The sequence below is a fragment of the Dama dama genome, chromosome 15, assembly GCF_033118175.1.
Source record: "Dama dama isolate Ldn47 chromosome 15, ASM3311817v1, whole genome shotgun sequence".
NCBI classification, from domain to species: Eukaryota; Metazoa; Chordata; class Mammalia; order Artiodactyla; family Cervidae; genus Dama; species Dama dama.
This window is the reverse complement of record NC_083695.1, coordinates 44,234,255-44,257,384: the sequence shown is the minus strand read 5'-3', so window position 1 is coordinate 44,257,384 and position 23,130 is coordinate 44,234,255. Positions and strand designations below refer to the sequence as shown.

At 54.5% G+C, this 23,130-nt stretch overlaps 1 protein-coding gene across 8 annotated transcripts in view; it reads right to left on the bottom strand.

Moving 5' to 3' along the window:
* LDB3 (LIM domain binding 3) overlaps positions 1-23,130 on the bottom strand; it is a 57,238-nt gene that overhangs the window by 20,977 nt on the left and 13,131 nt on the right. The window contains exons 4-8 of one of the 8 annotated variants that reach the window (XM_061163049.1): positions 19,862-19,884; positions 18,586-18,789; positions 13,818-13,987; positions 13,144-13,180; positions 592-774 (exon numbers count right to left, since the gene is read on the bottom strand). In XM_061163049.1, the coding sequence (XP_061019032.1) occupies positions 592-774; positions 13,144-13,180; positions 13,818-13,987; positions 18,586-18,789; positions 19,862-19,884 (617 nt within the window). Of the gene's footprint in view, positions 1-591; positions 775-7,328; positions 7,426-13,143; positions 13,181-13,817; positions 13,988-18,585; positions 18,790-19,861; positions 19,885-23,130 lie in introns of those variants that run through there. The other 7 variants (XM_061163054.1, XM_061163051.1, XM_061163052.1 and 4 more) reach the window with 7 other exon arrangements.

Sequence of the window (23,130 nt, the reverse complement as noted above, 5' to 3'; positions counted from 1 at the left end):
GTTCTGCAGAGTTGAGTCACTTTCAGAAAGTTACAGACAGTAAGTGGTAGAGCAGAGATGTGAGTCCCACTGCACCAGGTGTCTCTGGAAACTAGGGTGCTTCTCCATCAAGAGAACAGAGGGTAAGGGACAAGGGCGAGGTAATTTGTAAATAGTCTGACCCACCTTCAGTGCTCAGGTCAATGCTCCCTCCTCCACGGAGGCTTCCTTGATTTCCTTTCTTTCTCTGTAATCCCAATTCCAGGAACATGGATTTTCCACACACAGTCTCTCTCTGTTATTTAACCTTACGTGTGTGTGTGTGTGTGTGTGTGTGTGTGTGTGTGAGTGAGAGAGAGACTTTTACCTCTTTCCCTAGAGCATGTGCCCCTGGGGCAGGGTGAAACGTCCAGCCTCTGTCCTTGGCCACACACACAGTGCATCTCCCTGAAATGTGCCTCCAGCATCCCCTTCAGCCCAGGATCCAAGGGTCCTAACCACTTTGGACGGGCCTTTCCGAGGGCCCAACACAGCTGCCGACAGGGGGACCCAGGGGAGGCCTTTCCTGCCTCCCTTCCCCACGGGCAGAGCCGGCACCTGTGGGCCAGTTACCTTGGACTGTCCGCAGGGCTTGAGGCAGGGGCTGTGGCAGAGGCGGTGGCAGCGTGGGCAGCGGCTGTGGCCGGGGGTGGCGAGGCTGTGCTGGGAGAGGCAGCAGCAGGCGACTGGGCAGAAGCGGGCAGCAGTGGGGTGGCGGCCTGGCTGGTGCACACTGGAGCATGCTCAATAGGGGTGCTGATGAGGCGACCGAGAAAGACAACAGGTCAAGGGCGCCACTCTGCAGGGTCGGGGCGGTGGCCGCAGCAGAGGCAGGCTGGGCAGAAGTCACCAGCCTTACTGTGAACAGAGCTGGATCTTCCAGAAGGCTGAGCGAATGAGCACCCCCACAACCCAGGGCTCCCAGAAGGAAGGAATCAGACCACAGGGTGGATCACAGGAACTTCAAAAATATTCTCAAGCCTACTGAGATCCCCCTACATGATTCCCCTTTCTCAACATGTATTATAAAAACAGTGTGGTCAAAAAGTAGCCTAAATTATCAACCAAGTTTTCTCCCCCATCCTGTTTTCCTCCTTCTTTCACTGTTCCCTGTTCAGTCAGAGATAAGCATTGCCTTTGCGAAGGGATTATACAAGGAAGGAAACAGAGGCAAGGTATTTTGTTGTCAAGGGCTTAAGTTCTGAAGTTGTGAGAACTTGGGCTTTAGGCTGCGAAGGACTCGGAGCAGTGATGGTACATTTGGAAGATGGGTAAAAGCTACCATGCCAGGCAGACCAAGGTCATCTGAACAAGAAAGAGGGCAACGTGGAGTGAGGGACTCAAGAATAAAGGTAGCTGTGCCTGTTTTCTGGGCAAACCCTGCGGAAGTGGCAGCACCACAGGGTCCCCTGTGCTCAGGCCCCTGGTGAAGGGGCAGGAAGGCCTGAGGCAGCCCAAAGATCTGCAGGCCATCTTGTGGCCTGGGGGCTACAGACAGTTTCCTACACCCCAAGAGTGATATGGACGTGGCCCTGAGTGCCTGCACGTGTGAAAGTCCCTGTAATTGAGACCATGAGAGGTGACTGCTCTGCCACTACGGACCACTGTGACCAGATGGGAGGGGGATGTCCCAGCAGATGCCTAGATCGTGATCAAGGACCAGGTGCCCAGACTCCCCATCCCACCTGCCTTGGCATTCTGCAAGCACCTCTTCCCCAAAACCACCCCAGACAAAAGAGGAGCATCAGAGCCTGAGTCAATGGGATTAGATTTCTGCCCCCTGTGAAATGAGGCTGAGAATAAAAATTAAATTATAGGAAAGGAAAGAAATGTACATTCTTTGCTCACTTGGGTTACTGGACTAAGATCTGTACTTTCTATGATGGCAACTTGTTGTTCAGTTGCCAAGTCATGTCCGATTCTTCATGACCGCATGGACTGCAGCACGCCAGGCTTCTTTAGTCCCTCACCATCTCCTGGAGTTTGCCCAAGTTCATGTCCCTGGTATCAGGGATGCCATTCAACCATCTCATCCTCTGTCACCCAGGATATTGCAAATCCTATGGGTGGGAATGATTTTCCTCACACAATGACATTCAATTATTGACCTCCCACTAGGTGCCAGGCCTGCCTTAAATCCTCACAAAAGCCCTCTGATGTGGGTATTACAGATTCTTTTTAATAGGTGAAGAAATGGAGGCAGAGAATTCAATTGCTGGAGCTCCTAGAACTTGGTAGTGACAGCAGGATCTGACTTAGGTGATAGATTTGAAGCCTTACCCAGTACAAGTAGCCCCTCAAACAGGAAGAAAGAACCTTCTTCCTGCAGTCAAGTAGAATCTTTCCCCAGCAAAAGGCACTATTCTTACTTGAAATAATTAGAATAATCCTTTTCCCTCTATAAGTGCTTATCATATGCCAGGCCTTGCACTAAACAGCTATATATAAGCATACCCCGTCACTCCATTTGATCCTTTCAACCTGGCTGGGCAACTGGTATCAAGATCCTCATTTTACAGATGGGGAACTTGAGGTCCAGAAAGACTGTATCTCCACTGAAACATCACTCTGTCACCAAGTGCCAGAGACGGATGTGATCCCTAACCACTACATCATTTCTTAGACTTGAATATGCGGGCACATTAGCCTGGAAATCTTGTTAAAAATGCAGTTTCTGGCTCAGAAAGTGGGTAGCAGGGCTGAGAGTCTACATTGCTAACAAGCTCCCAGGGGATGCTGATGCTGCTGGTCTGTGGACCACACTGTGAGTAACAAGGTGCTACACAGGTCTGTCCCAGACAGGAGTGCCAGGGGGCCGTGAGCTGTTTACCGAAGCATCACAACGTGCTCTCCTCCCTCCGGGGAGGCATATGGTAGAGAAAGGTATGAAACGGCACGAGAGGGTCAAGGAAGAAGGGTCTGGAGAAGAGGCGAGGCTGCAAATTGACTGTCACATGGGCGGGAGCACCATTTTTCTCCGTGACCACACAGGAAGCATCTAGAGTGGACAAGGGCAGCGGCCATGCCCTGCCCAGCCCTTTCACAGCTTAGTGGTTCAGAGAGGCAGCCATGGGCACCCCAGCTCTCAGGCTCATGGTGGTGCCCAGTCCTGGCCCACCATGAGGCCACTCAACAACCCCCTCATGAAAGAACGTGGCTTCTGGAAGCCATGCCTATGAAGTGGCTGCCTCAGAGAAGCAGCTGCAGGCCCTGACACCACCACTGAGCTGGCTGCTCAGACCCCCATGGCGTGGACATGTTTGGGAAGGCCTGTCTGACAAAGGACACCCCATTTCCTTTAGCTGTTTCTCCCTAACCCTGCCACCTGCTTCCCGGGGACTTCTGGGAACTGCAGACAACAGTGATAAAAATACCCAGGCTGGGAGCATATTTTCTGCAGGACAAATAGGAAACTGGCTTTACCTGTCTCCTGTAGTCCAATCCCCTGTCAGACCAGCTTACCTGTTGCTCTCCCCAGGCATAGCTCCACATGAATCCTGGCTTCTTGGGGGGTGAAGTTGGAGTGGATACGGCCCTGGGAAAACCCATCATCTACAAAGGGCACGCTATGAGGCTGCTGCTCAGGGTTGTGACTGGGTAGCCTCCTATCTTGGGTTACTGGCTAGAGACACCAAGCAGCTGGGGCCTAGGGAAGGTAGAAGCAGCACTGAAGACAATCCAGAAGGATCTTGGGTTCTTGTCCAGGTCAGTTCATGCCTGAAATTCCCTGAGGAGGGGGGCCTCAGAAATCAAGCACTGCAAAGCACTTACTAGACCCTGGCTTCAGTCCTAAAGACAGTGCCTGTTAGATCACCCCAGCCTGGTCAAGGACTCTGGCTTGGTTCATAATTCACCTTAAATATCTAAGCAAAAATCAAGCCAACCCAACTATATCAACTGGCCAGGGGCTGCGTGGGAAGGGTGCTGCCAGAGGAGAAACACAGCCTGGCTACAGTTCCCCTTTCAGTCCATCTCTCCCTTCCACCCCGTTGGCATCAGGTTGCAGTGTGCCAACCCTGTGCCCTGCTCTGTTGAAGTGGCCTTTGGTTGTTGCTCCTATTGGTGACGACACTATGTATGGAAAGGAAGGGGATGGTACCGGCGGTGGTGCTGGGCCTGGGGGGGGTTTGTGGTCACTGGGCTCAGGCTGGAACTATTGGCAATGCATGCTGTGGGCATGCCGTGACTGATGGTGCTGGGCAGTGTTTGCCTTTACTGGGGTGATGATGCTATTTGTATTAGCTAAAAGAATGGAATATGAACATCTCTGTTGATTCGATGATGATAGAATGCCAGTCAAGTGGTTGGCCTTGAAACTATTCATGCTGCCACCCACCTAGTTAGCATTCCACCTTGCAACCTGACGACAGTTGCTCAGGGCGGCCCTGATCATGTCACTTAGCAGCAGGGTTGCCCCACGGCACGACTCCAGGAGGTCTGTTGACCCTGTAGTCTATGCAGTGACACCCCTCCAGAACTGCTCAGAGCACAGAAACCCCACAGGCTGTGGAGTGAATGATGCCCCGCAACCTTCACTAGTTCCACACTGCTTTCAGAACAAAGTCAAAATCCAGAGCCTGGCATTCCAGCTCCGGACCACTGCTAACCATAACATCCCCTGCCTGTCTCCCATTCCAGTCAAAATAATTAACTCAAGGTTCTGGGACATTCCTTCTCATCAGCACCTCTGCTTTCTCTGCTTAGAATAACATATGCAGCCTTCTGTGACTGTGCATGCCCCACTCCTGTCTGTTCCCAAAGATCAAACACACAGACCCCTTCTTCCAGGAAGCCTTCCTGGATACTCCAGATGGAAAACAATCCCTGTCTATGGACCTCACACAATCAGCCTTTCATCACGGTGAGTCACAACCACATCAGCCTTTTCTGATTCCTTGGGCACCCACAGTGGCCAGGAACCCAGTGCCTCGACGGATGCCCGTGGACATGGAATGCTGAATAAGGACACTCTCCTGTTTATCTCAGAGTGCCTCTCACAGACCCCTGGCCTGGGGCCACCCACAGTGCTGCCTGCAGCGGCCTGGGGTCACTGGGGAGGTACCAGGTGGGCTGGAAAGCAAATAGCCTTCCAGGACTTCAATTAGGCGGATCCAAGAGGGTTCCATCTGACAGGCCGGGAGGATAGGAACAGCGGACTGGGAGGCCACCAGCTCTGATGGATTAGCTCAGTTCCTCTGCTAGTCTTAGGACACCCACTACCTGGGGCCTCTTTCTGCGTGGAAGCCCTCAACCTCCAACCTACCCCTGGTCTTGGATGTCCTTAATAAAAGGTCAGCTAAATATGAGCATGCCCTAGGATGCCTAAATGTGGGCAAAAGTGCACCTCTCCCCACTTCCCCTGTTGATCCCCTGGCCAGCCTGCCTTGCCTGGTCCTTGACTTGACCCTGGGGTCAGACTGCTAGAGGCAGGATGAGATGGGAGGTCAAGTTGGAATAAGATGGTGTATGTGTGGGGGGGTGGGGGGCACTTTTGGGAGCATCTCAGGGTGGTAGGCAGGATAGAACACACTCCCTGACCAGCCCTTCTAGATGGGATTGCCAAGGTCCCTGGAGGCAGAAAGGAAGCCTGTGCCCTGGGAAGTGGGAGTGGGAGCAAGGCTCTGGCCCAGTCCAGTCCCAGGGGTGGCGGGGAGTCCTGAAGGATAGGCCTCAACACCTGTCATTATTTGTCAAGTGTTGATGATCTCATGTTCTCAGCTTGGGGCTCCCTCAGTCAGGGAGGAGGCTGATGAGTAGGCAGGTGACTAGGGAGGACACGAGCCTGCCAGACTGGCCCTTCCTAAATGCTCAGGACTGGGACAGGCCATAGGTGTGTGGAAGCCAGGAATGAGAACCTTCCTTGCCCCCTTGCCACGCTAGCAAGCCTCCACCAGGCACGCCTTCCAGCTCCTCCCTCCTGAGCCGTGGCCTGCTCGTGAGGGACCCCTGCGGTTTCCCTGCGAGCTGCTCCTTAGTCCAGCTGTGTCCACCTCAGCCACTTCTCTCCCTCCCGGCCAGGGCTGAGGATGCACAGTGCCTTCCTGGGACCAGGGTTTGTGGTGCGCTTTCCGATGGGGAAGGAGGGTTGGCTCGGCCTGCTGGCTGTGGCTGGTGTGGGAGGGGAGGCAGGGAGCATTCACACACACTACCTGAAGGAGTCTAAGGCTGCCCTCTAGCCCACAGAACAGCTTCTCACCTACTGTCCTCTCTGCCTGCTCTCTGGAGCCCTGGGCAGGGCCATAGGGACAGGGAAACAGTGGTTTGCATTGGAAGGACTGATGCTGAAACGCCAATACTGATGTGAAGAGCTGACTCATTAGAAAAGACCCTGATGCTGGGAAAGATTGAAGGCAGGAGGAGAAGGGGACGACAGAGGATGAGATGGTTGGATGGCATTATCGACTCAATGGACGTGAGTTCGAGCTAACTCTGGGAGATGGTGAAGGACAGGGAACCCTGGTATGCTGCAATCTGTGGGGTTGCAAAGAGTCGGACACCACTGAGCCACTGAACAACAAATCCCAGCCCTGGGGGGCACTGCCCCTGCCCCTCTTCTGCAGGCACCTGTCCTCTCCCCATCTCAGACCTGCCCCCTTGGGTGATACGCACACAGGTACAGCAGGACTGGGGCAGGTTTGGTTCATTTCAAAGCCTCTTTATTTCAGAATGAGCATGCTTATATGTACAGGAGAGAGAACTAGGGAGCCAGCACACACAGCACAGAGAGGCGAACACACGCTCCGATCTCACCACGGCCAGGAGGGGCCTGTCCCTCGTCTACCCTGGGGCCTCCTCTTCCTCTGCAGGGAGCCCTGTCCTGGGCTGCCTGGCTCCAGAGGGCACGAGGGAGTAAGTGGGGCCAGGGAGTTGCCTTCTTCTTAGGACCCTGATCTATGGGCTGCTCATTCCAGGATGGCACTAGGCCGGGCTGCTTCTCCCAGGAGCTGAGGTTGGTGGGAGAATGGAGCAGTGGCAGTCTGTTTCCCTTGGTTCTGGGATGTCCTATCAGCAAACCCCATCACGTCCTCTCTGATCTACAGGAAGGCCCCGTGCAGGGGAGCAGAGGTTTGGGCTATTTCGGGGGGTGGTGAGGGTTGCACTGAAGGGCAGGGGTGCTGCGTGGGGCTGGGCCTGGGCCGTCAGCTCTGGGCCGGGCAGAGAGCACAACTGCTGCAGGTGACTAGCGAAGGTGCCCCCCAGCACAGCTATACATTCTCAAGCATCACCATGGGGCTCACATGCCAGATCTGTGTGGGGGGAAGGCGGGAGGAGTCAGGCCTGCAAGGAATGGGGGGATTCCAGACAGCCTCTTAGCTTTTAACATTAAGAATTTGGGCCGAAAGGCCATGGTGCCAGTTGCGTAATTTGGCAAAACGTGGGCTGTTACGTTCCGTTTCAAACCTTTCCCTGTGGCACAGAGAGAAACAGAGAGACAGAGACAGAGAGAGAGAGAGGAAGAAAGAAGGGGTTAGGGGATGTGTCCGCCATCACCCTGTCTGACAGCTGGGGCAGAGGGCACGGGAGGGAGGGTTCAGCTTGGAGAGGCTTTGCCACCCATGGGGTAATTTCCAGGTGGTTAGGCCTGGTTTGGGGCAAGACCAGAGTTACAAGGACCAGGATGGATGGACTACTTACTGTCCCTGACTCGAGTGAGCCATAGAGAAGGGGCCTGGCTAGAGGACCTGAGGGCAGGCTGGGCACAGGGGTGGATGGGGGGTCTCCAGGTTCTCCCTGGCCCATGTGGTTAGGGCTGGGCAGGGCTGCTTTGGCTGTGGGCTCTCGGGACTGAACACCATAGGCAGGCGAGCCTTGCATGGTCTCTGTCCCCTAGCTGGGCATCAAGAAGAAGGAACGCCTGTCCCCATGACGAGGCTGGGTGAGCAGACCTGCCAACTCCCTGTGCTGCCCCAGTCTCTGCCAACCGTTCTCTGTCCCCAGAGAGAAGCCTCCAAACACCACTGACTACCCCACCCAGCTAGGCCTGAGCACAGCCAGGCACACATGTGCACATGTATACTCACAAGGCTGCTGGCACACACATATACTGGGGGCCCGGACTTCCCGCCACTTCCTGCCAGCAAGGCCTGTGGGGCTCAGCCCACAGCCCTCTTAGCCAAGGACATAGGCTAAGCAGGCGAGGAAGAGCCAGAAATATAGATATGGAGGGGAGATTGTGCCTGGGAAAGGCCAAAATCCTAGACCTCCAGACCAAGGGACCTCTAACATCTTCCAGAATAGAGGTGCAAGTTGGTGGCCCAGGGGCCTCATCTAGCCACAAACACAGTGTGTTCAACCTGGACAGTGTTGAAAATTCATTTAAAAAATTAACTGCTACATCTGGATCATAGAATACTACTCGGCAATAAAAAGATAGGAATGAACCACTGGTATATTCCACAACTTGGATGAGTTCCCAGAGAACTAGGAGGACTGAAAAAGCCCATCCCATAAGGCCTCAAGCTGTATGATTCTATTTACATAACATCCTTGAAATGACAAAATTATAGAAACAGAGAACAGATTAGTGGTTGCCACAGGTTAAGGACAGAGTGTGCGCAATAGGGAGGTTGAGAGTGGTCTGGAAAAACAAGATGGGGGCATCTGTGGATGGAAGTATTCTGCACTGGATGGTACAGGTGTCAACACCATGGTGGGGTACTAGTTTTGCAAGATGCTACCACTGTGGGTAAAGGCTACATAGGCTCTCTCGGTATTATTTCTTATAACCACAAGCCAATCTGCAATTGTATCAAAATAAATAGTTTAACAAATGAATTGTCAGCATATAAAAATCAGAATGGTTGGCTTTAGGTCTTTAAAAATCAAAGGATGGGGCGATGCTGGACTTACATTTCTGCATGATAACAGTCCTGTGTCCCCACATGTACACCTGGCCACCTCCCCACATCTGCATTACCTGGCAGACTCCCCCTCTACACCTTAAGGCCTGCAAGTGGGTCCTTGCGTAAAGGTTCTGTTTGACAAGAGGGGTCTCCTGCTTACATATTTGAAAACCACTGGTCCAGACTTTCCTAAGACCACAAAGAAGCCAAGGCGCAAATACCTCACATGAATAGCCTATAGTCACATGGAAACTCAGAGGCAGAACCATGATCTGAGTGCTAGGCGTCCCTTGCTATTGCCTCTCCGAGGGTGGGGAAAAGGGGGTGAAGATGGTACAAGCGCAGGCCCTGTGATAGGGCCCACACAGCCCCGCCTGCTGACAGCACCATGGGCAGCAACCATCGACCAGCACACACAGCCCACCCAGGACACAGTCGCAGTCAGTTTGTCCAGCCAGGCCCAAGCCTTTATCATCAGTGCTCAGTGACATGGTCAGGGACAGTCCTAGAGAGTTGGTAAGGCTTGTGAGTCTGCTCTGCTTGGAGCTGTTGGGAAATTCACAGCCAGCCAAAGAGAGGAGCAAGAAGATGGAGGAAGAGAAGAAAGGGGAAGAGACTGCAGAGTGAGTGAGAGCAACAGGGAAAGAGGTCCCGGAAAACCCATGAGGGCTGCTCAGGTGACACCCAGGGGAACTGAGCACTAAAATCAACTTTTTCCTTAACACATGGAGACCACAAAGAGATGCAGAGTTCTTTACTGAGGTGAGCATCAGGTAAACACAGAGACTGAACTGATAAGACAGCTACACCACAAGATAGGGGCTGGGTCAGGGGGTGAGATCTGAGCTCTAACTGCGGCGCTGCAGGATGGTTGTGTCCATGCGGTGGGATCCAGATGCCTGGCAGAGTCAAGCCCTGCCTAGGATGAAACTACGCTTGCCTGTACTCCCAGCCCCATCAACCTTCCAAGCCATCTAGGCCCTGGAATGCGTTCCTGAGGTCAGATGGAAGGTGAGATGACCTTTCTGGGATTATAGGCTCTGCTATTTCAGATGAAGGCTGGGAGCCATACTACCACCTGTACCCACGTGGAAGCTGGCAGGAGGCTGCTGGTTAAGCCCACTTGACAGTTTGCTAAGGTGGTGGCCTTTCCTGGGAGAGGAACCACGTCCTCAGCTGATACTCAGACTGCTCTGTGGCTCACCCTCCTTCCCCTGTAAAGACAGAGTCCCTGGAGATTAGGCCAGCAAGGGGGCCCTGGAGCCTTGGAGGAAAGCTCAAGTTCAAGTTCAAAGTGTTAGTCGCTTAGTCGTGTCTGACTCTTTGCAATCTCATAGACTGTAGTCCACCAGGCTCCTCTGGCAAGAATACTGGATTGGGTTTCCATTTCTTCCTCCAGGGGATATTCCCAACTCAGAGACTGAATCCAGGTCTCCCACATTACAGGCAGATTCTTTACTGTCTGAGCCATCAGGGAAGCCCTACTTGCTACCAGATACCAAAGATACTGCCACAGTGCCAGGAGCCAGGGCCCAAGAGGAGAGGAGGGGAGGGTGGGGTAGGGCTCTGAGCTGCCCTGGGACTTGGTGGGGGCTGTCCCAAAGGTGGAGAAGGGATAGGTGAGGGGCAAGTGTGCAGGTCCTCTGACATGCAGATTATACCTGTCCTGGAGGCCACCCAGTGCCCTGCCTGGTGCAGAACAACTGGCATCCCTGCCAGCTTTCCCAGCACACAGCAACAGAAAGGAAAAAGCATCCCAGCAGACATACAAGCCTAAATAGGCTGCCACGGTGCCCAGGTTGCTGGGCCCCAGATTTAGCAAACTCAGGCCATGCTGGAATGAGCTCCCTGGAAGCAAGGTGCAGTGAAGCCTTCCTGGGGAGTGCAGCCTTTGTGGGAGACTCTCAGATCCCCCACTGTGAGTCAGGCTCAACTGGGAGGGGGAAGGACAGAGGCCGTGTCTGTCCTCAGCCAACACGATGCATCAGCAAGGTCTGGGGGTACAGATTCCAACTTGGGAGGAGGGACGGATGTGAGTGGGACTCAGTCCCCAAAGGGAGCAAGATCTCTGACCAGCTTGGACTCAGGGTAGGGGTAAGTGTGCTCCCTACTGCTCAGATGGCTTCTCGGTAGAGCTTGGGGCCCCAGCTGGGACCAGTGGCCAAAGTCACTATTTCAGGCATTAATCACAAACAGAATTGAATCACAGCACCTGTTGTACCCCCATCTCTCAATCCCCAGGCCAGAAGCTGCTTGCCATTCAGCAAAATAAAAAAGCCTACTCTCCTCCTTTGGCCGTAGGGAGAAGGGGCATTTGGTGGGGTAGCTGTGAGGACAACCTTCCAGAAATTAAAGTCAGGAAAAGGGAGACAGGCAGGAGGCTTAGGCTCTTCCAGTCCCAGAGAGAGGCTTCCTGGGGGCCTCGGAGCCTGCACTGCAGACTCAGAGGGAGGGGCTGACAGGGGTGCAGAGCTGTGGGGGGTCGGGGGGAGGGCTGCTTTCTTAGGGTGGGTCAAGGTCCTTGACCGAGGGAGGAAGCAGGCTGAAGTTTCTTCTTGGGCCCCTCTCTTCCAGATTTCCCTACAAGGAAACTCTCCAGGGCTGAGGGAGAGACTCCAAGACCTGCTGCAGAGTTCGTAAGACACCCTGCCTTCGGAGGGGATCTGAATGGAGCTTGTGGGCAGTTAGACCCCAGGGTGGGGAAAGGGCCTGGTGGGGAAAGACAACCAGGCCGAACAGGCCCTAAGAGATGCTTCTGAAAGGAGGGGAGGGGAGGGGAGGGCCCACACGGGACCACCGTGAACACCACCTTTTGTGTTCTCACTCAATGACTTCGCAGAGCCTACAAGTATACCAGGGAGAACACGTGAGACAAAGGTTCTCGACCCATACTAAATGTGTAGAACTCCACCTTCTAAATGGAGTCTGGTTACTGAGATGCCAACTGAGAGTGCTGGCCCCAGAAACATAAAGTGTCCAGAAGTACTGAGAAGGGGTGATGGGGGGCTGGAAAGGCAGGGCAGGCCCCTACTGGCTTCTTGACGGAAGGGACCTGGAGATTTTTGAGCAATTTGTGGTGTGTGCTGTAAAGCCCCTCCATCAAATCTTCAGGAAAGACCACACTGCTCACTGGAGTATCTCTGAGCGGCACTCAGAAGAGGAGGTGGGATAAACACAGAAATGACGCAGGAGCAGAGGAGCACCGGGCGGAGAGAGCTGACAGCTTAGTTACGCCTCAAATAGCTCGATACTACCTTTTGTGCTAAATCAAACACCATCTCATTTCAGGCTCTTTACAGACACACTGCAGGCACCGACAGGTTAAGAACCATCACTGGAACCGCATGCCATTGTTAGCAGGCCGGGGAGGACCACACTTTAGGCTTAGAGGCCCCAGCCAAAGAGTGGGAGCAACTTCAATTGGCAGAAACAGGTTCAAAAAGAAAATCCACATCAACTCGAGCTGACCCCCGAGTCCCACTCTCCACGTGGTCCCGTGGCCACTACACGCTGGTTAGCAAAGATAGAAAGCTTGGCCCAGGGTGGAAAGGCACCTCTGAGCCCCAGCCCCTCACACGGAGGCCACCACGGGACGTGCCCCAAGGCAGACTCTCCCAGGAAGGACATGCAGACAACACATTTGCTTCTGGAAGTGTAAGCACAGTCACACTGGGCCCCATGCCTGCCCATGGAAGGCCCTAGCGGGTTCCAGTGGGTTCCAGGGCAGTGTGCCCACCTCATGCCCAGGGCTTTGCTTCCTTGCAGCAGCTGTGGTGCTGTGAGCCGTCTGTGGAACTGATACCTCAACGTGGGTCTGGACAAGTGAGTCCAAAGGCCAGGTGCCCCAGCCCAGCATAGCCCTCCGCGTGCCAGCTAGCTTCCCAGTGCCTACCCTTCAGACTCACAGGGGACAGGCCCTGAGATGAGTGGGCAGGCCAGGCAGCCAGCCTGGTGCCTCACAGGAAGAGATGCCCTCATTCTCAACAGCCCAGCAAAGGCCAAAGCAGCCCTGCCCCTTGCCCAGGGAGAGAGCCGGGAGAGCCCAGAGTCGTTGCTCCTGCAGCCTGGGCCGGGGGATAGAGACTCAGCTCCAGGCACCCACCTCACTGACCTGGGACACACACACCCCAAGCCAGCATCTGCCAGAGCCCCGCAGGGGCTGGGAGTTTCCAGATGCATTAACTTGAGATGTTCCTTCTGTGAGTTGTGTGACCTGGGGGCTGCCCTGGGAGGGATGGGGTTAGGAGGGACAAGGCCACAGAACCTGAGTCCAGGCACTTACCTTGACCTTCGCAAAGCTTCTTCATCAGGGTCTTGCACTGTGGGTAGAAAGTTGCAGGTCAGGAGGAATCACAGGGAACATCAGGAACAAAAGCTACTGGAGCTCGGTGGGCAGAGTCCCCACACATGATGGGACAGTTATTGCCTCCTACCTGTGACCTCTGGGAGGAAAAGGCTGTGTGCTGGGCAGAGGGCAAGGAGGAGAAAACGGGCCTTAGAAGAAGTGGTGCAGCTGGGAGGGAGTGGCCAGAGGCGTGGCCTGTAAGGTCCTCTTTTTTTTTTTTTTTTTTAATTTATTTATTTACGTATTTGGCCATACCAGGTCTTAGTTACAGCATGCGAGATCTAGTGCCCTGACCAGGGATCAAACCTGGGCCCCCTGCATTGGAATAGTGGAGTCCTAGCCACTGGACCACCAGGGAAGTTCCGCCAGGTCCTCTTAAACCAATCCAGGTGCTGCTGGAGTCAGGGAGCCGAGCAGAAGGCTGATGTCAATGTGCCTGCCCCAGGGGCCCAGAAAGGGCACAAGAGGCCACCATCTATCAAGGCCAGCTCGTCTTCCGGGATAGGGGGCTTGGCTCCCTGGCTTCTGTGGGACCATGGCGTGGGGCCCAGGAACCTCATGGCCCTTCAAAGTCACCCCTTCCTGCCCCACCCTCGACAGCCCTCCCTTACTGTATTCTGTCCCCGTCATCTGGGCCAGGATGCGGAAGGAGCGAGACTGGAGGTTGGAGGAGCGGCGCGCCCACTCGTCGGCCTCGTCTTCCGGCTTGTTCTGGTTCTTAATCACAGCCTGATACACGGGAGAGGCACTGTCTACGGTGAGGTCTTTGATAGGGAGGCTCCTGCAATGCAGAGAGAGGCCGTGGGCGAGGGCAGGGCTGGAACCCTGCTCCTGGCCCCTGCACCTTCCCCATGTCACATTCCCCTGGCGCCCCCCCCCCAACACCCCCCCCAAGCCTGTTGGCAGCCCCCTACTTGTCTGAGCCCACCGTTGCCTCTCCCCACTGCCATCTGAGAGCCTGCAACAAGGGCTTGGCCTGGATCCTCAGTGCTCAGGGAGGTCACAGTGAGTCAGCGAATTCTACTCATGGAGGGTCAGGAGGCTCAGACCCTCTTGTCAACACCCACCCCACCCCCCAGTCTGTCTCCAGACACAGGTCTGAAGATACCCTCCCCCCTCAGGAGCTGGATCTCCTTGAAGGAAAGAAGAGGCCGAAGAGGTCTTCTGGAAGTAATTTTGACCTCCCTAAGCAGTTCCTGAGTTTGGGGCTGGGTAAGGACAGACTACTTGGGGACTCGGAGGCTTCCTTAAGGTCAGTCCCTTGGCCTCCTCAAAGTCTGGGGTCCAAACTGGGAGCCACCACTGTCGTGACTTCTCTGGAAGAGGACTGTGGGCTCCTGCTCAGCAGAAATAAGCAAGCGCAGTGAGGATGTGGTTGGAGAAATGACAACTGGGCCCCAGAGGCCCAGCATCACCCAGGGATAGTGGGGTTTCTCGTCCAAGGGAGCTGGGAGTGGAGTTGTGGGGAGCGTCACCAGTCCTCTGCCCCAGGGGAGCACAGCCTTTTGAGGGGGGCCTGGTGACCTTCTCTGAGACCCCTAAGGTCTGGCATATGGTAGGTGCTCAAAACTTAGTTGAATGAACAAATCCTTGATCAGAACCAGAAGGAACTCTAGAGCCCCTTGAGTACAAGGTCTATCAATCCAGATCAGACTGCAGGGCAAGACACATTAAAAGTTTTGTGGATGACCACTCACTCAACCAGAGAGGGCTGGGGGATCCAGGCTGCCCAGCCCACTCTCTTGGGAGTCAGGGTGGGCTCAGGAGAAGCTCAGGATAACAACAGCCTGTTTCCCTAGCCTGTGGACCGGTGGCCCAGCTCTCTCCTCTTACTGACACTGAAACTGAAGTCCAGAGAGGCCGGCTGACTAGTTCCAGGTTATGTCATGTAGGGACCCCCATGGAGTTAGAACCCAGGCTTCCCAGCCCCCAGCTCAGCCTCCTTTCCATCAGACCCTCTGCAGCAACAGGCTCAGGAAGGCCACTTCTGCCTGCTGGAGATCTGCACACCCCAGGTGCTCCCCACCTGGAGACATGGCCCAGCCCAAACACTCCCCCTGTCTAGGCGCACCCTGCCTGCTGCTATGGCTGCCTTGACCTCTCCCCCCAACCCCCGGGCACTGGCTAGCTGCAAAGACGACTTCCCCAGTGCTTCCGTCGTCTACTCTCTCTGCAAGGAGCTGGACAGAAGAAATGGCCTAGTCTCCCAGGATTGGTCCCCTGTGTCAGCTCAGAGTGGGCTACATGAGCAGAGGAGGAGAAAGATGGCAGAAGGTAACTGACCAAGGTGGGGTGGAGCTACCCTACTTTCCTGAAGGCTTTGCCCTGGCCCAGAGAGCTACAGGTCCTGGAAGCCTGTGGCTGGGATCAGATAGGGAAACCAGCAGATCCCTAGGGGGTCCCAGCCAGGGAGGAGACTGGGAGGAGAGGAGAGGCTGGGATCTCACTGGGGAGGTCATCTCTAGCACAGGGAGGAGTCTCAAGGGGACCTGAATCAGATGGAAGGCTTTTGCTGCTATTTCCCTGGAATGTTCCCTTGAGGGAACATATTTCCCTGTTCCTTCCAGAGCTCCAAGGGCTCAAGAAAGAGAGCCCCAGAAGTGAGTCCCTTAGGAGTCCCATTGTCGGCTTCCCTTCCCACAACACTATGCAAAGACCAGGGACTTGTGGTGCTGCCGCAACAGACACTGGGAACCAGATGAAGGAACGGCTGTGCCCTTTGAGATTCTGGGGCCCAGACATGATACATGCAGAGAGGGGATAGAATAGGCCCTGCAGTTTTAGGACCCTGGGTCCGAGGCCACTCTCTGGAGCCACTCCCAGCATGAATTTCTTACCACCAAAAACACTCCACAGTCACTACAACATCAAGGTCACCTGTGGGCATTCACTTCACTGTACACTGCCCCCAAGTCTGACTGAGGTTTCACCTCCTATGGGTGGTCCTGGTGGGGGCTGGCTTCTTCAGATCCATCTTTCATGAGGATTCTGGGGAGTGGCCTCCAAGAGGCCCCCTCATCACCCTCTCCCTGAGTAATGGCCTGATGTAGATTCTGACGTTCAGGTCTCCACTGTCCCAGTGCAGACCAGAAAGGCTGGGGGGAGCCCCCAAAAAGCACAGCAAGGAGAACATGAGACACAGCCCTAGCCAGGGTGGTGTCATTGCTCTGATTTCTGAGTCTGTAGTGATGTTATCTGGGGAAAACCCCCAAAGACAAGTACTTGCCTGTAGAGGCTGCAGGGCATGTCATTTACCTGTGAGGTGGGTGTGAGGAAGAATGTGGACAGAGCCACTGTCCTCAGGCACATCCCACCAAACCCATACACCATCCCGCAACCAGACAGACGGACGACGGAACAAATACTGTGGGGTCTACTTACGCCAGTGGTGATGCCCTGCCAAGCAGAGGAAAGCCCAGCAGTGCGTGCGTGTCCATCATGGGAGGGCGGGGGGCGGCGCATACACAAGGGAGCAGGGTTAGGATCAGAAATGAGTTATGGGAGTGGGTGGATAGAGGAGGAAGAGAGAGAAACAAAAAGAAAACTGTCAGTGAGGAAGGAATCATGGAAATTAACAGCAGAAATGGAACACCTTATGGCAGACAGGGGCACCACGGCAGCATCAACCCAGCAGGGCTGAGTTAGAAGGAAAAGGAAGCGTGTTGCTTCCCAGGCTCGCAAGGGAGAGGAAAAGGATGGGAGGGAAAGTGGTAGGAAGGAGAAGCCTAGATTAGATCAATGGTGCATCATGTTAAAAAAAAAAAATTACATCATGGCCATCCTAGAGGTAAAACCAAATGACTGCAGTCTTTTCCCAAGGTGCAGAAAACATAAATCAGTGAACAGCAGTTCTTTGCTTTCTTCCATTGTGCTTCCCTTTGGTGAATATTACATAAGATCACACTGAGGACACACATGGCAAGCAAATATTAACAGGAAATCCCTGTTCAATCTTTGGCTGAATCAGACAGTCTTGTTTTCCTGGGCACCCATGAGCTAATGGTTGCATTTTTTTAAACTTTCATGGTCATATTTTCTGCTTTGAAAGATGGGATTAGATAAGTCAGCACTACCCGGAGAGTTCCACAAAGAACTAAAGCCCTGAGTCCATGGGGTTTGAGATTCACTGCCCCAGGGAAAGCAACCTCCGCCCCCTGGTGGCCCAAAGGAAGTACTGCGTGCCTGAGAGGGACAGGCTCCCCTGCATCAGGAGAGACAGGAAGAGCACACCATTTTCCATCCATTGGCTTCTGGAGGCTGCACGTTAAACCTACACACGTCATGGCCACGAGGACTGGCCTCTGCTCAGGCCAAACACTACAGGAGTTATCCGGGACTTTATAATGCCTCTATCCCTCTTACAACATCTGGTTTTTCTAGCTTTGGAAAAAATCATTTTAAGATTTCTTGCCTTGAGCTGTTGTAGATCTTGACTCAGGGATAACATGTTACCCAAAGAGATAATCAGTTTTGAAAGTCAACACTAATGGTGTTCCCAAGTAGAATACAGGATGGGTTCTGTGTGTGTATGTGTAAGGAAGAAAGAAACAACAGAGACAGAAAAAGAGTGAGATAGAGACAGAAAGAGAGAGAGAGGCATACACGGAAAGAAAGGCAGAAAAGAGAGAGACTAAGATAAACAGAGACAGAAATTCAGAAGGAGGGAGTGAGGTCCCCATTAAAATTTGCACTATTACCAGTTTCATCCACAAATGATTTTTAGCCAACTCTTTCCCTACTCAGCCCTCAAGTTCCTCAACCACTGCTAACAAGCAAATTCAGGAACCAAGGATGTCCTAAGTCCCACCAACCTGAGCCTGGATTTCTCTGGGGGCAAACAGGAGGAGGCAGGTCCTGGGTGTTCCCCAGGCTCTGTGGCAGGGTTGACTGCCAACAGCACGGTGGGTGACTGGTCTGCAGGCCCCTTCCCAAACAAGAAACCCAGTCATGTATTTGAGAAGAAAGCGACAACTTCCCCTCAAAGAATGGCTTAGCTGTGAGAACCTGGGGTATCCAGAATGTGACCCCGGTTAACAAGATTCCGGAAGTCTCTTTCTAAACCAGCCCCCCTCAGGGAGCCTGGGAAAATGCAGAGCCTGTGTAAAGCACTTGGAGGAACCACCACATGCTGTATTTCTCTACCCTTCTCCTAAAGTCGACCATGAAACCGACTCTGAAGAGAGAACACCATGTTCTGTCTGAAAGGCCCGGTCAAGGCTGGTTCTCTTCCAAGGGCTGTGCCCTGGGAAGCTCAAGACGGTGGAGGAAGACTGGTCCCGATGCCTAAAAGTCTCCAGTGGCGCTCAGCGGCCCGGTGCCCTCCGCGGAGATGAAGCGGTGGAGTCGGCGAGCGCCCGGTGGAGGCGGGGAGGCGCTTACCCACTGAAGTCACTGCCCTGGGCCTGGGCCTGCCCGGCGATGGCATCCATGATGGCGTCCTGGGAGTACATGCTGATGGGCGTGTTGTACTGCGCGTGGATGATGGTGGCCTTGCCGCCCAGCCCCTTCACCTCGATGGGCTTGTGGGTCGACAGGGCCGAGTCCTTCAGGGCGCTGGGGTTGAAGCGTTCCTGGTAGTCGGCGCTGGGGGAGGGGAGTATGGGGGAGGGGAGTATGGGGGAGGGGAGTATAGGGGGAGCGGAGTGAGGGAGGGAGGTGCAAGGAGAGAAGGGCAACAGGTGGTGTTACACCGGTGAAGGTGAAGGCTGGTGGTGGAGGATGTGGAGAGAGATCTCCCCAAGCCTGATCCTAGGAAGGCTAACCAAGTAACCCAGATCCACTTGGACTGGCTGGGTTTGGTCAGGAAGATCCTGTCACCCTCCCCAGAGCCCTTTGCAGAAGGTGTTTCTGCACCTTCCCAGATCACTGGAGGCCCCCACTAAGCCTGAGCTGGGGGGAATGGAAAGATCTCTCACCACTCCCCCAGGGAAACAGACTGCAAAGGTTGGGGGGTGGGGATTGGGATTAGGGGACAAGAGCTGGGTCATGAGTCAAAGGCAGCAGCAGCCGAAGCAGAGTCCAGAATGCCCCAAAGGCAAAAAACAGCCCCACTGGGCACCCGTGGGGGTTCTGAGCTTGGCTTCTCCACGAAGGGGCTCATCCTGGACTCCCCGGGGGCTCTACTCCTCCAGACTCTTCGGTGCATGTGCTTCTTCCTCGGAGCAGGGCTTAGGTGCTCAGGGCCCCCAAGTCCAACTTGCTGGGCGGCCCACCAGCTTCTACCCATCAAGACTTTCCCCTTCAAAATGTAAAGTGCGCTCCGCAGACAAGGACAAGGTCAAGCACAGCCCTTCTGAGGGATCCGGCCAGGCTAGAAATGTCTTCAGGCTCACTGGGAACCAGCGTCAGCACACACTCCACCCAGCAGCCCACCAGAGCCAACCTGCCTTCTTAAAGCAGCTGCAGCAACGAATTGGGAACACAATGGCCCCAGGCATCCGACGGAGCCCCAGCACCCCCCCCCAACGCCTCCACTTCATCCTCGCAGCTTCACACACATGCAGCCTCACACAGGGACACGAATGCACCCTCACTCACGCATGCACATACATGTACACATGCTGACACAGGCACACGTTGTTCAGACCCCCAGACACGCGGGCGCATGCTGGGATAGGCAGGCAAGCGCACACACGTGCTTTCCTTTGATACTAACTTGGCTGGAGAGTTGGCTACCACCTGGGGAGAAGAGAAAGCAAAGAAGACAGGACAATCAGAGTGAGGCTTCTGCCAGAGGGTTTGAGCATAAGGACGCAGGGATGGTCCTCAAACTGGCCAATGTGCAGGCGGAGTCAGCCCAGACAGGCACTCGGTGAAGAGAGCGCAGAGAGAGGAGTGGGCAAAGCTCGGAGTCTGGGTCATAGCCTTTCAGTTTGGGGCAGAGATGCCAACTGCAGCGTAGGTCCACAGTACCTCAAGCTTTGCCTAAGAGAAGGGTTTTTTTGGTCCATCTTCATGGGTGTTCATTTACCATGTACATGAATCTCCCACATACAACTTGGCTCTAGACCCTGGAGAGGAAGCCCTGGGAACATGTTCTCTTTCCCAGAGGAGGGGTAGGCAGCTCTGGACCCTCCTCCTGGGGCACAGTAGTAAGGGATCTGTGCGGTTGCCAGTAACCACCCATAAAAGCCTGTGGATGGGCAATGATGCAGGATGGAGCAGTGGGGAAGCCTGGGAGAAGTGTGGGCCATGGTGTTTTGCAGGAAGGCCTCAAACCAAGACAGCCCCGCTTGGACACTACAAGAGGGACCCCACCCTCACTCTTATCTGAGAGCCAGCCTCCTGGAGCATCATCTCCTTGAAAGAGGCATTGCCTGCCTTATGTTTCTTTAGATGAAAATTCCTTGCAGTGACAGACCCTGGTCAGAAATCTGAGGGGAAAAGAATGCAGACAGTGATGTCCCTACCCCCACACTCTGCCACCACTCTGGACTCTGGCTGGGAGAGCCTGGGCTTCTGTTGGCCTGGCCTAGCCTGGTCATCTCTTGGCCAGGATCCTGGGGATCCAGACCAAAGTCAGGGAGATCCCCCAGTGCCAGGCTCAACCCTGTCTCAGAGCTGATAAAATTCCCTCTGATCTCCCAGGCTCAAAATAGCTGTCAGTGGAGCTATATTAGGAAAGGGCCAGCACAGATCTCCCATTCCTTCTCCATTTTTGGCCAGTGCTGACAGCTGCAGGGTCAGCTCTTGCCCTAACCAGCCCAGTGTCCCCTGTAGAGGGCAGTGTTGGCCTCAGGGGAGGCTTCTGCCCTTCCCCACCCATGTAGCCAGTTCCTTGTTTAGCCCCCGGGGCTTAACTTTCACCTGAGAACCTAGAGGCTGGGATGCCTGCAGCAGACATAGCTCAGAGAGGAGCACCCAGGTCTTGGGGAGAATGAGCCAAAGCTGTGACCACCCTGGGGAGGGGGGCCCTTGCATCTATTGGCCTGAGGGACACTGCTCTTCAATACCAGCCCCAGAGAGGATGAGGAGCAGGGGCTGCAGGCCCCGCTGTCCTTGCACCCACTCTGTTCCTCTCCATTCCTCCTAAGGGGATACAAGTTGCCAAGGAATCACCTTGCAGGTTGCCCAGAGAGTATGAGAAGGAGCTTCCTTGTGGAGCCAGACAGGATAGAATTCAAATCTTGACCTTTCCTCTTCCTAGTGCTATGACTCTGAACAAGTTACTTACCTGACTTAGCCTCCGTCTCCTTATTCATAAAATTGAGAGGGTGGTGCCCACCGCAGAATGAACAGAAGCCTGAATGCAAAACCCTCAGCATGGGTTAAGTATGCAATGAACAGACATGGGGCTTAGCATTTGCCAACCCTGTCTCCCGTGAGCAGTTAGACACAGCAAAAAGTGGTGGCCTTGGCCCTCGGCTACCCCTGGTCAGAGGCCCCAACCTTCCTGCTGGGGCCGTAGCATCAGCTTTTGCCTTAAATGAGGCATGCACTCCCTCTCTAGCCCATTTTTTCTTCAAAGAAACTCTTGTGCCCTGCTGCTCTGAGTGCCAAGTAATAATTTGATAGTTGTCAGGTTCTGAGAAGCCACTGCACCAATGGGAGGGCACCTCGGGAGTCATGAGAAGCAGGAGTGGAGCAGGCAGGTAGGCCCCTGTCTCCATGCGGGGAGAAGTCAGACCGACCTGATTGCCAGTCCTGTCTGCCACTCAATAGCTGTGTGACCTTGGGCAAATGACTTGCTCTCTCTGGGCTTCTACTTCCCAGTTATCAAATGAGGGATGCCTACCTCTGAAGTTGCTGAGAGTTGTGTTAGACAAAGCATATGGCCTGTTAATCAGCCCCCAACCTCCATGGATGGTTCAGTGAGCAGAGACCTTACCATCACTTCAGGTGGGCCCCATGGAGTTTTGGATCCACCAGAGCCTGACCTCCTGGGTCAGGCTGGAGGGAGGTCAGACCTCCTGGTCTGCTGGGGGGCTAGTCCCAAAGAGGACCAGGAGGACCTGCCAGCCTTCTCAAGGCAGGAGAAGGGCACGACTTCTACTCTGTCTTTCCCTCAGCCTCCTAGCAGAAGCCCTTTACTAGAAAAGGCCTGGGGTTCTACAGCTTTGCCACCTTGGTCCAGGGAAGCCAGGATCCAAGTGCTCAGACTATGAATCGCCCAGCTTCACTTGGAATCCCAGAAAGAGCTCGGGGCTCTGGGGAAGCTGGAGATCCCCAGGGAAGGAGCAAGTGGGTGGAGTACAGGTACCATCTGCATCAAGGTCACAGGAAGGGTGTGGGCTTGGATCAAACTGACCCAGATTGCCAGGCTGACTCATCAATGTACCTGCTGCATGACTCCAGGCAATGATGCCAGGTAGCATGTAGAGAGTGTGCCAGAACGGAGCTCAGCACTACACGTGTTGTCTCCTTCAGTCCTCCCCATAGTCCAAGTGTATGAACAGTCTCATGGAGGAGCCCTGAACCCCTAACCACTGGACCATATGCCTTGACTCAGCCTGCTCTGCCTCCAGCCCAGAGATGATGACACCAATTGCATGGGGCCATGGGAGAAATTATAATGAGATAACAAAGGTGCCAGGCTTGGCAGCTAATGCATGCTCTGCTTGGCAGCTCCCTTCCCTCAACCTCTCCACAGTGCCCATGCAGCTCTAGGTTTTTTTAAATTCCTATGCACCAAGAGTCCCATCAGCTAGACCTCGGGGGCCAGGGCGTGGCATGCTGTTCTCCTGCATGGCTCCTTTCTCCTCAGAGTCCTGCTCCCTTGCTTTCCCACCCTAGTCAGAGTTGGTCCTGCCAAACACTCCCCTCACCCCATTGCCCAATCTCTGTACCCAGCTCAGGTGCTCCCTCCTCCAGGCAGCCTTCCCAGAACACTACCAGACCTAGAGAACTTGCCCTCTTAACCCTCAGAGCTCCCAGAGGGGTGGGATGAGTGTATCCCCTGGCCCCAGAGTTCTTGGAGGTTTTAGG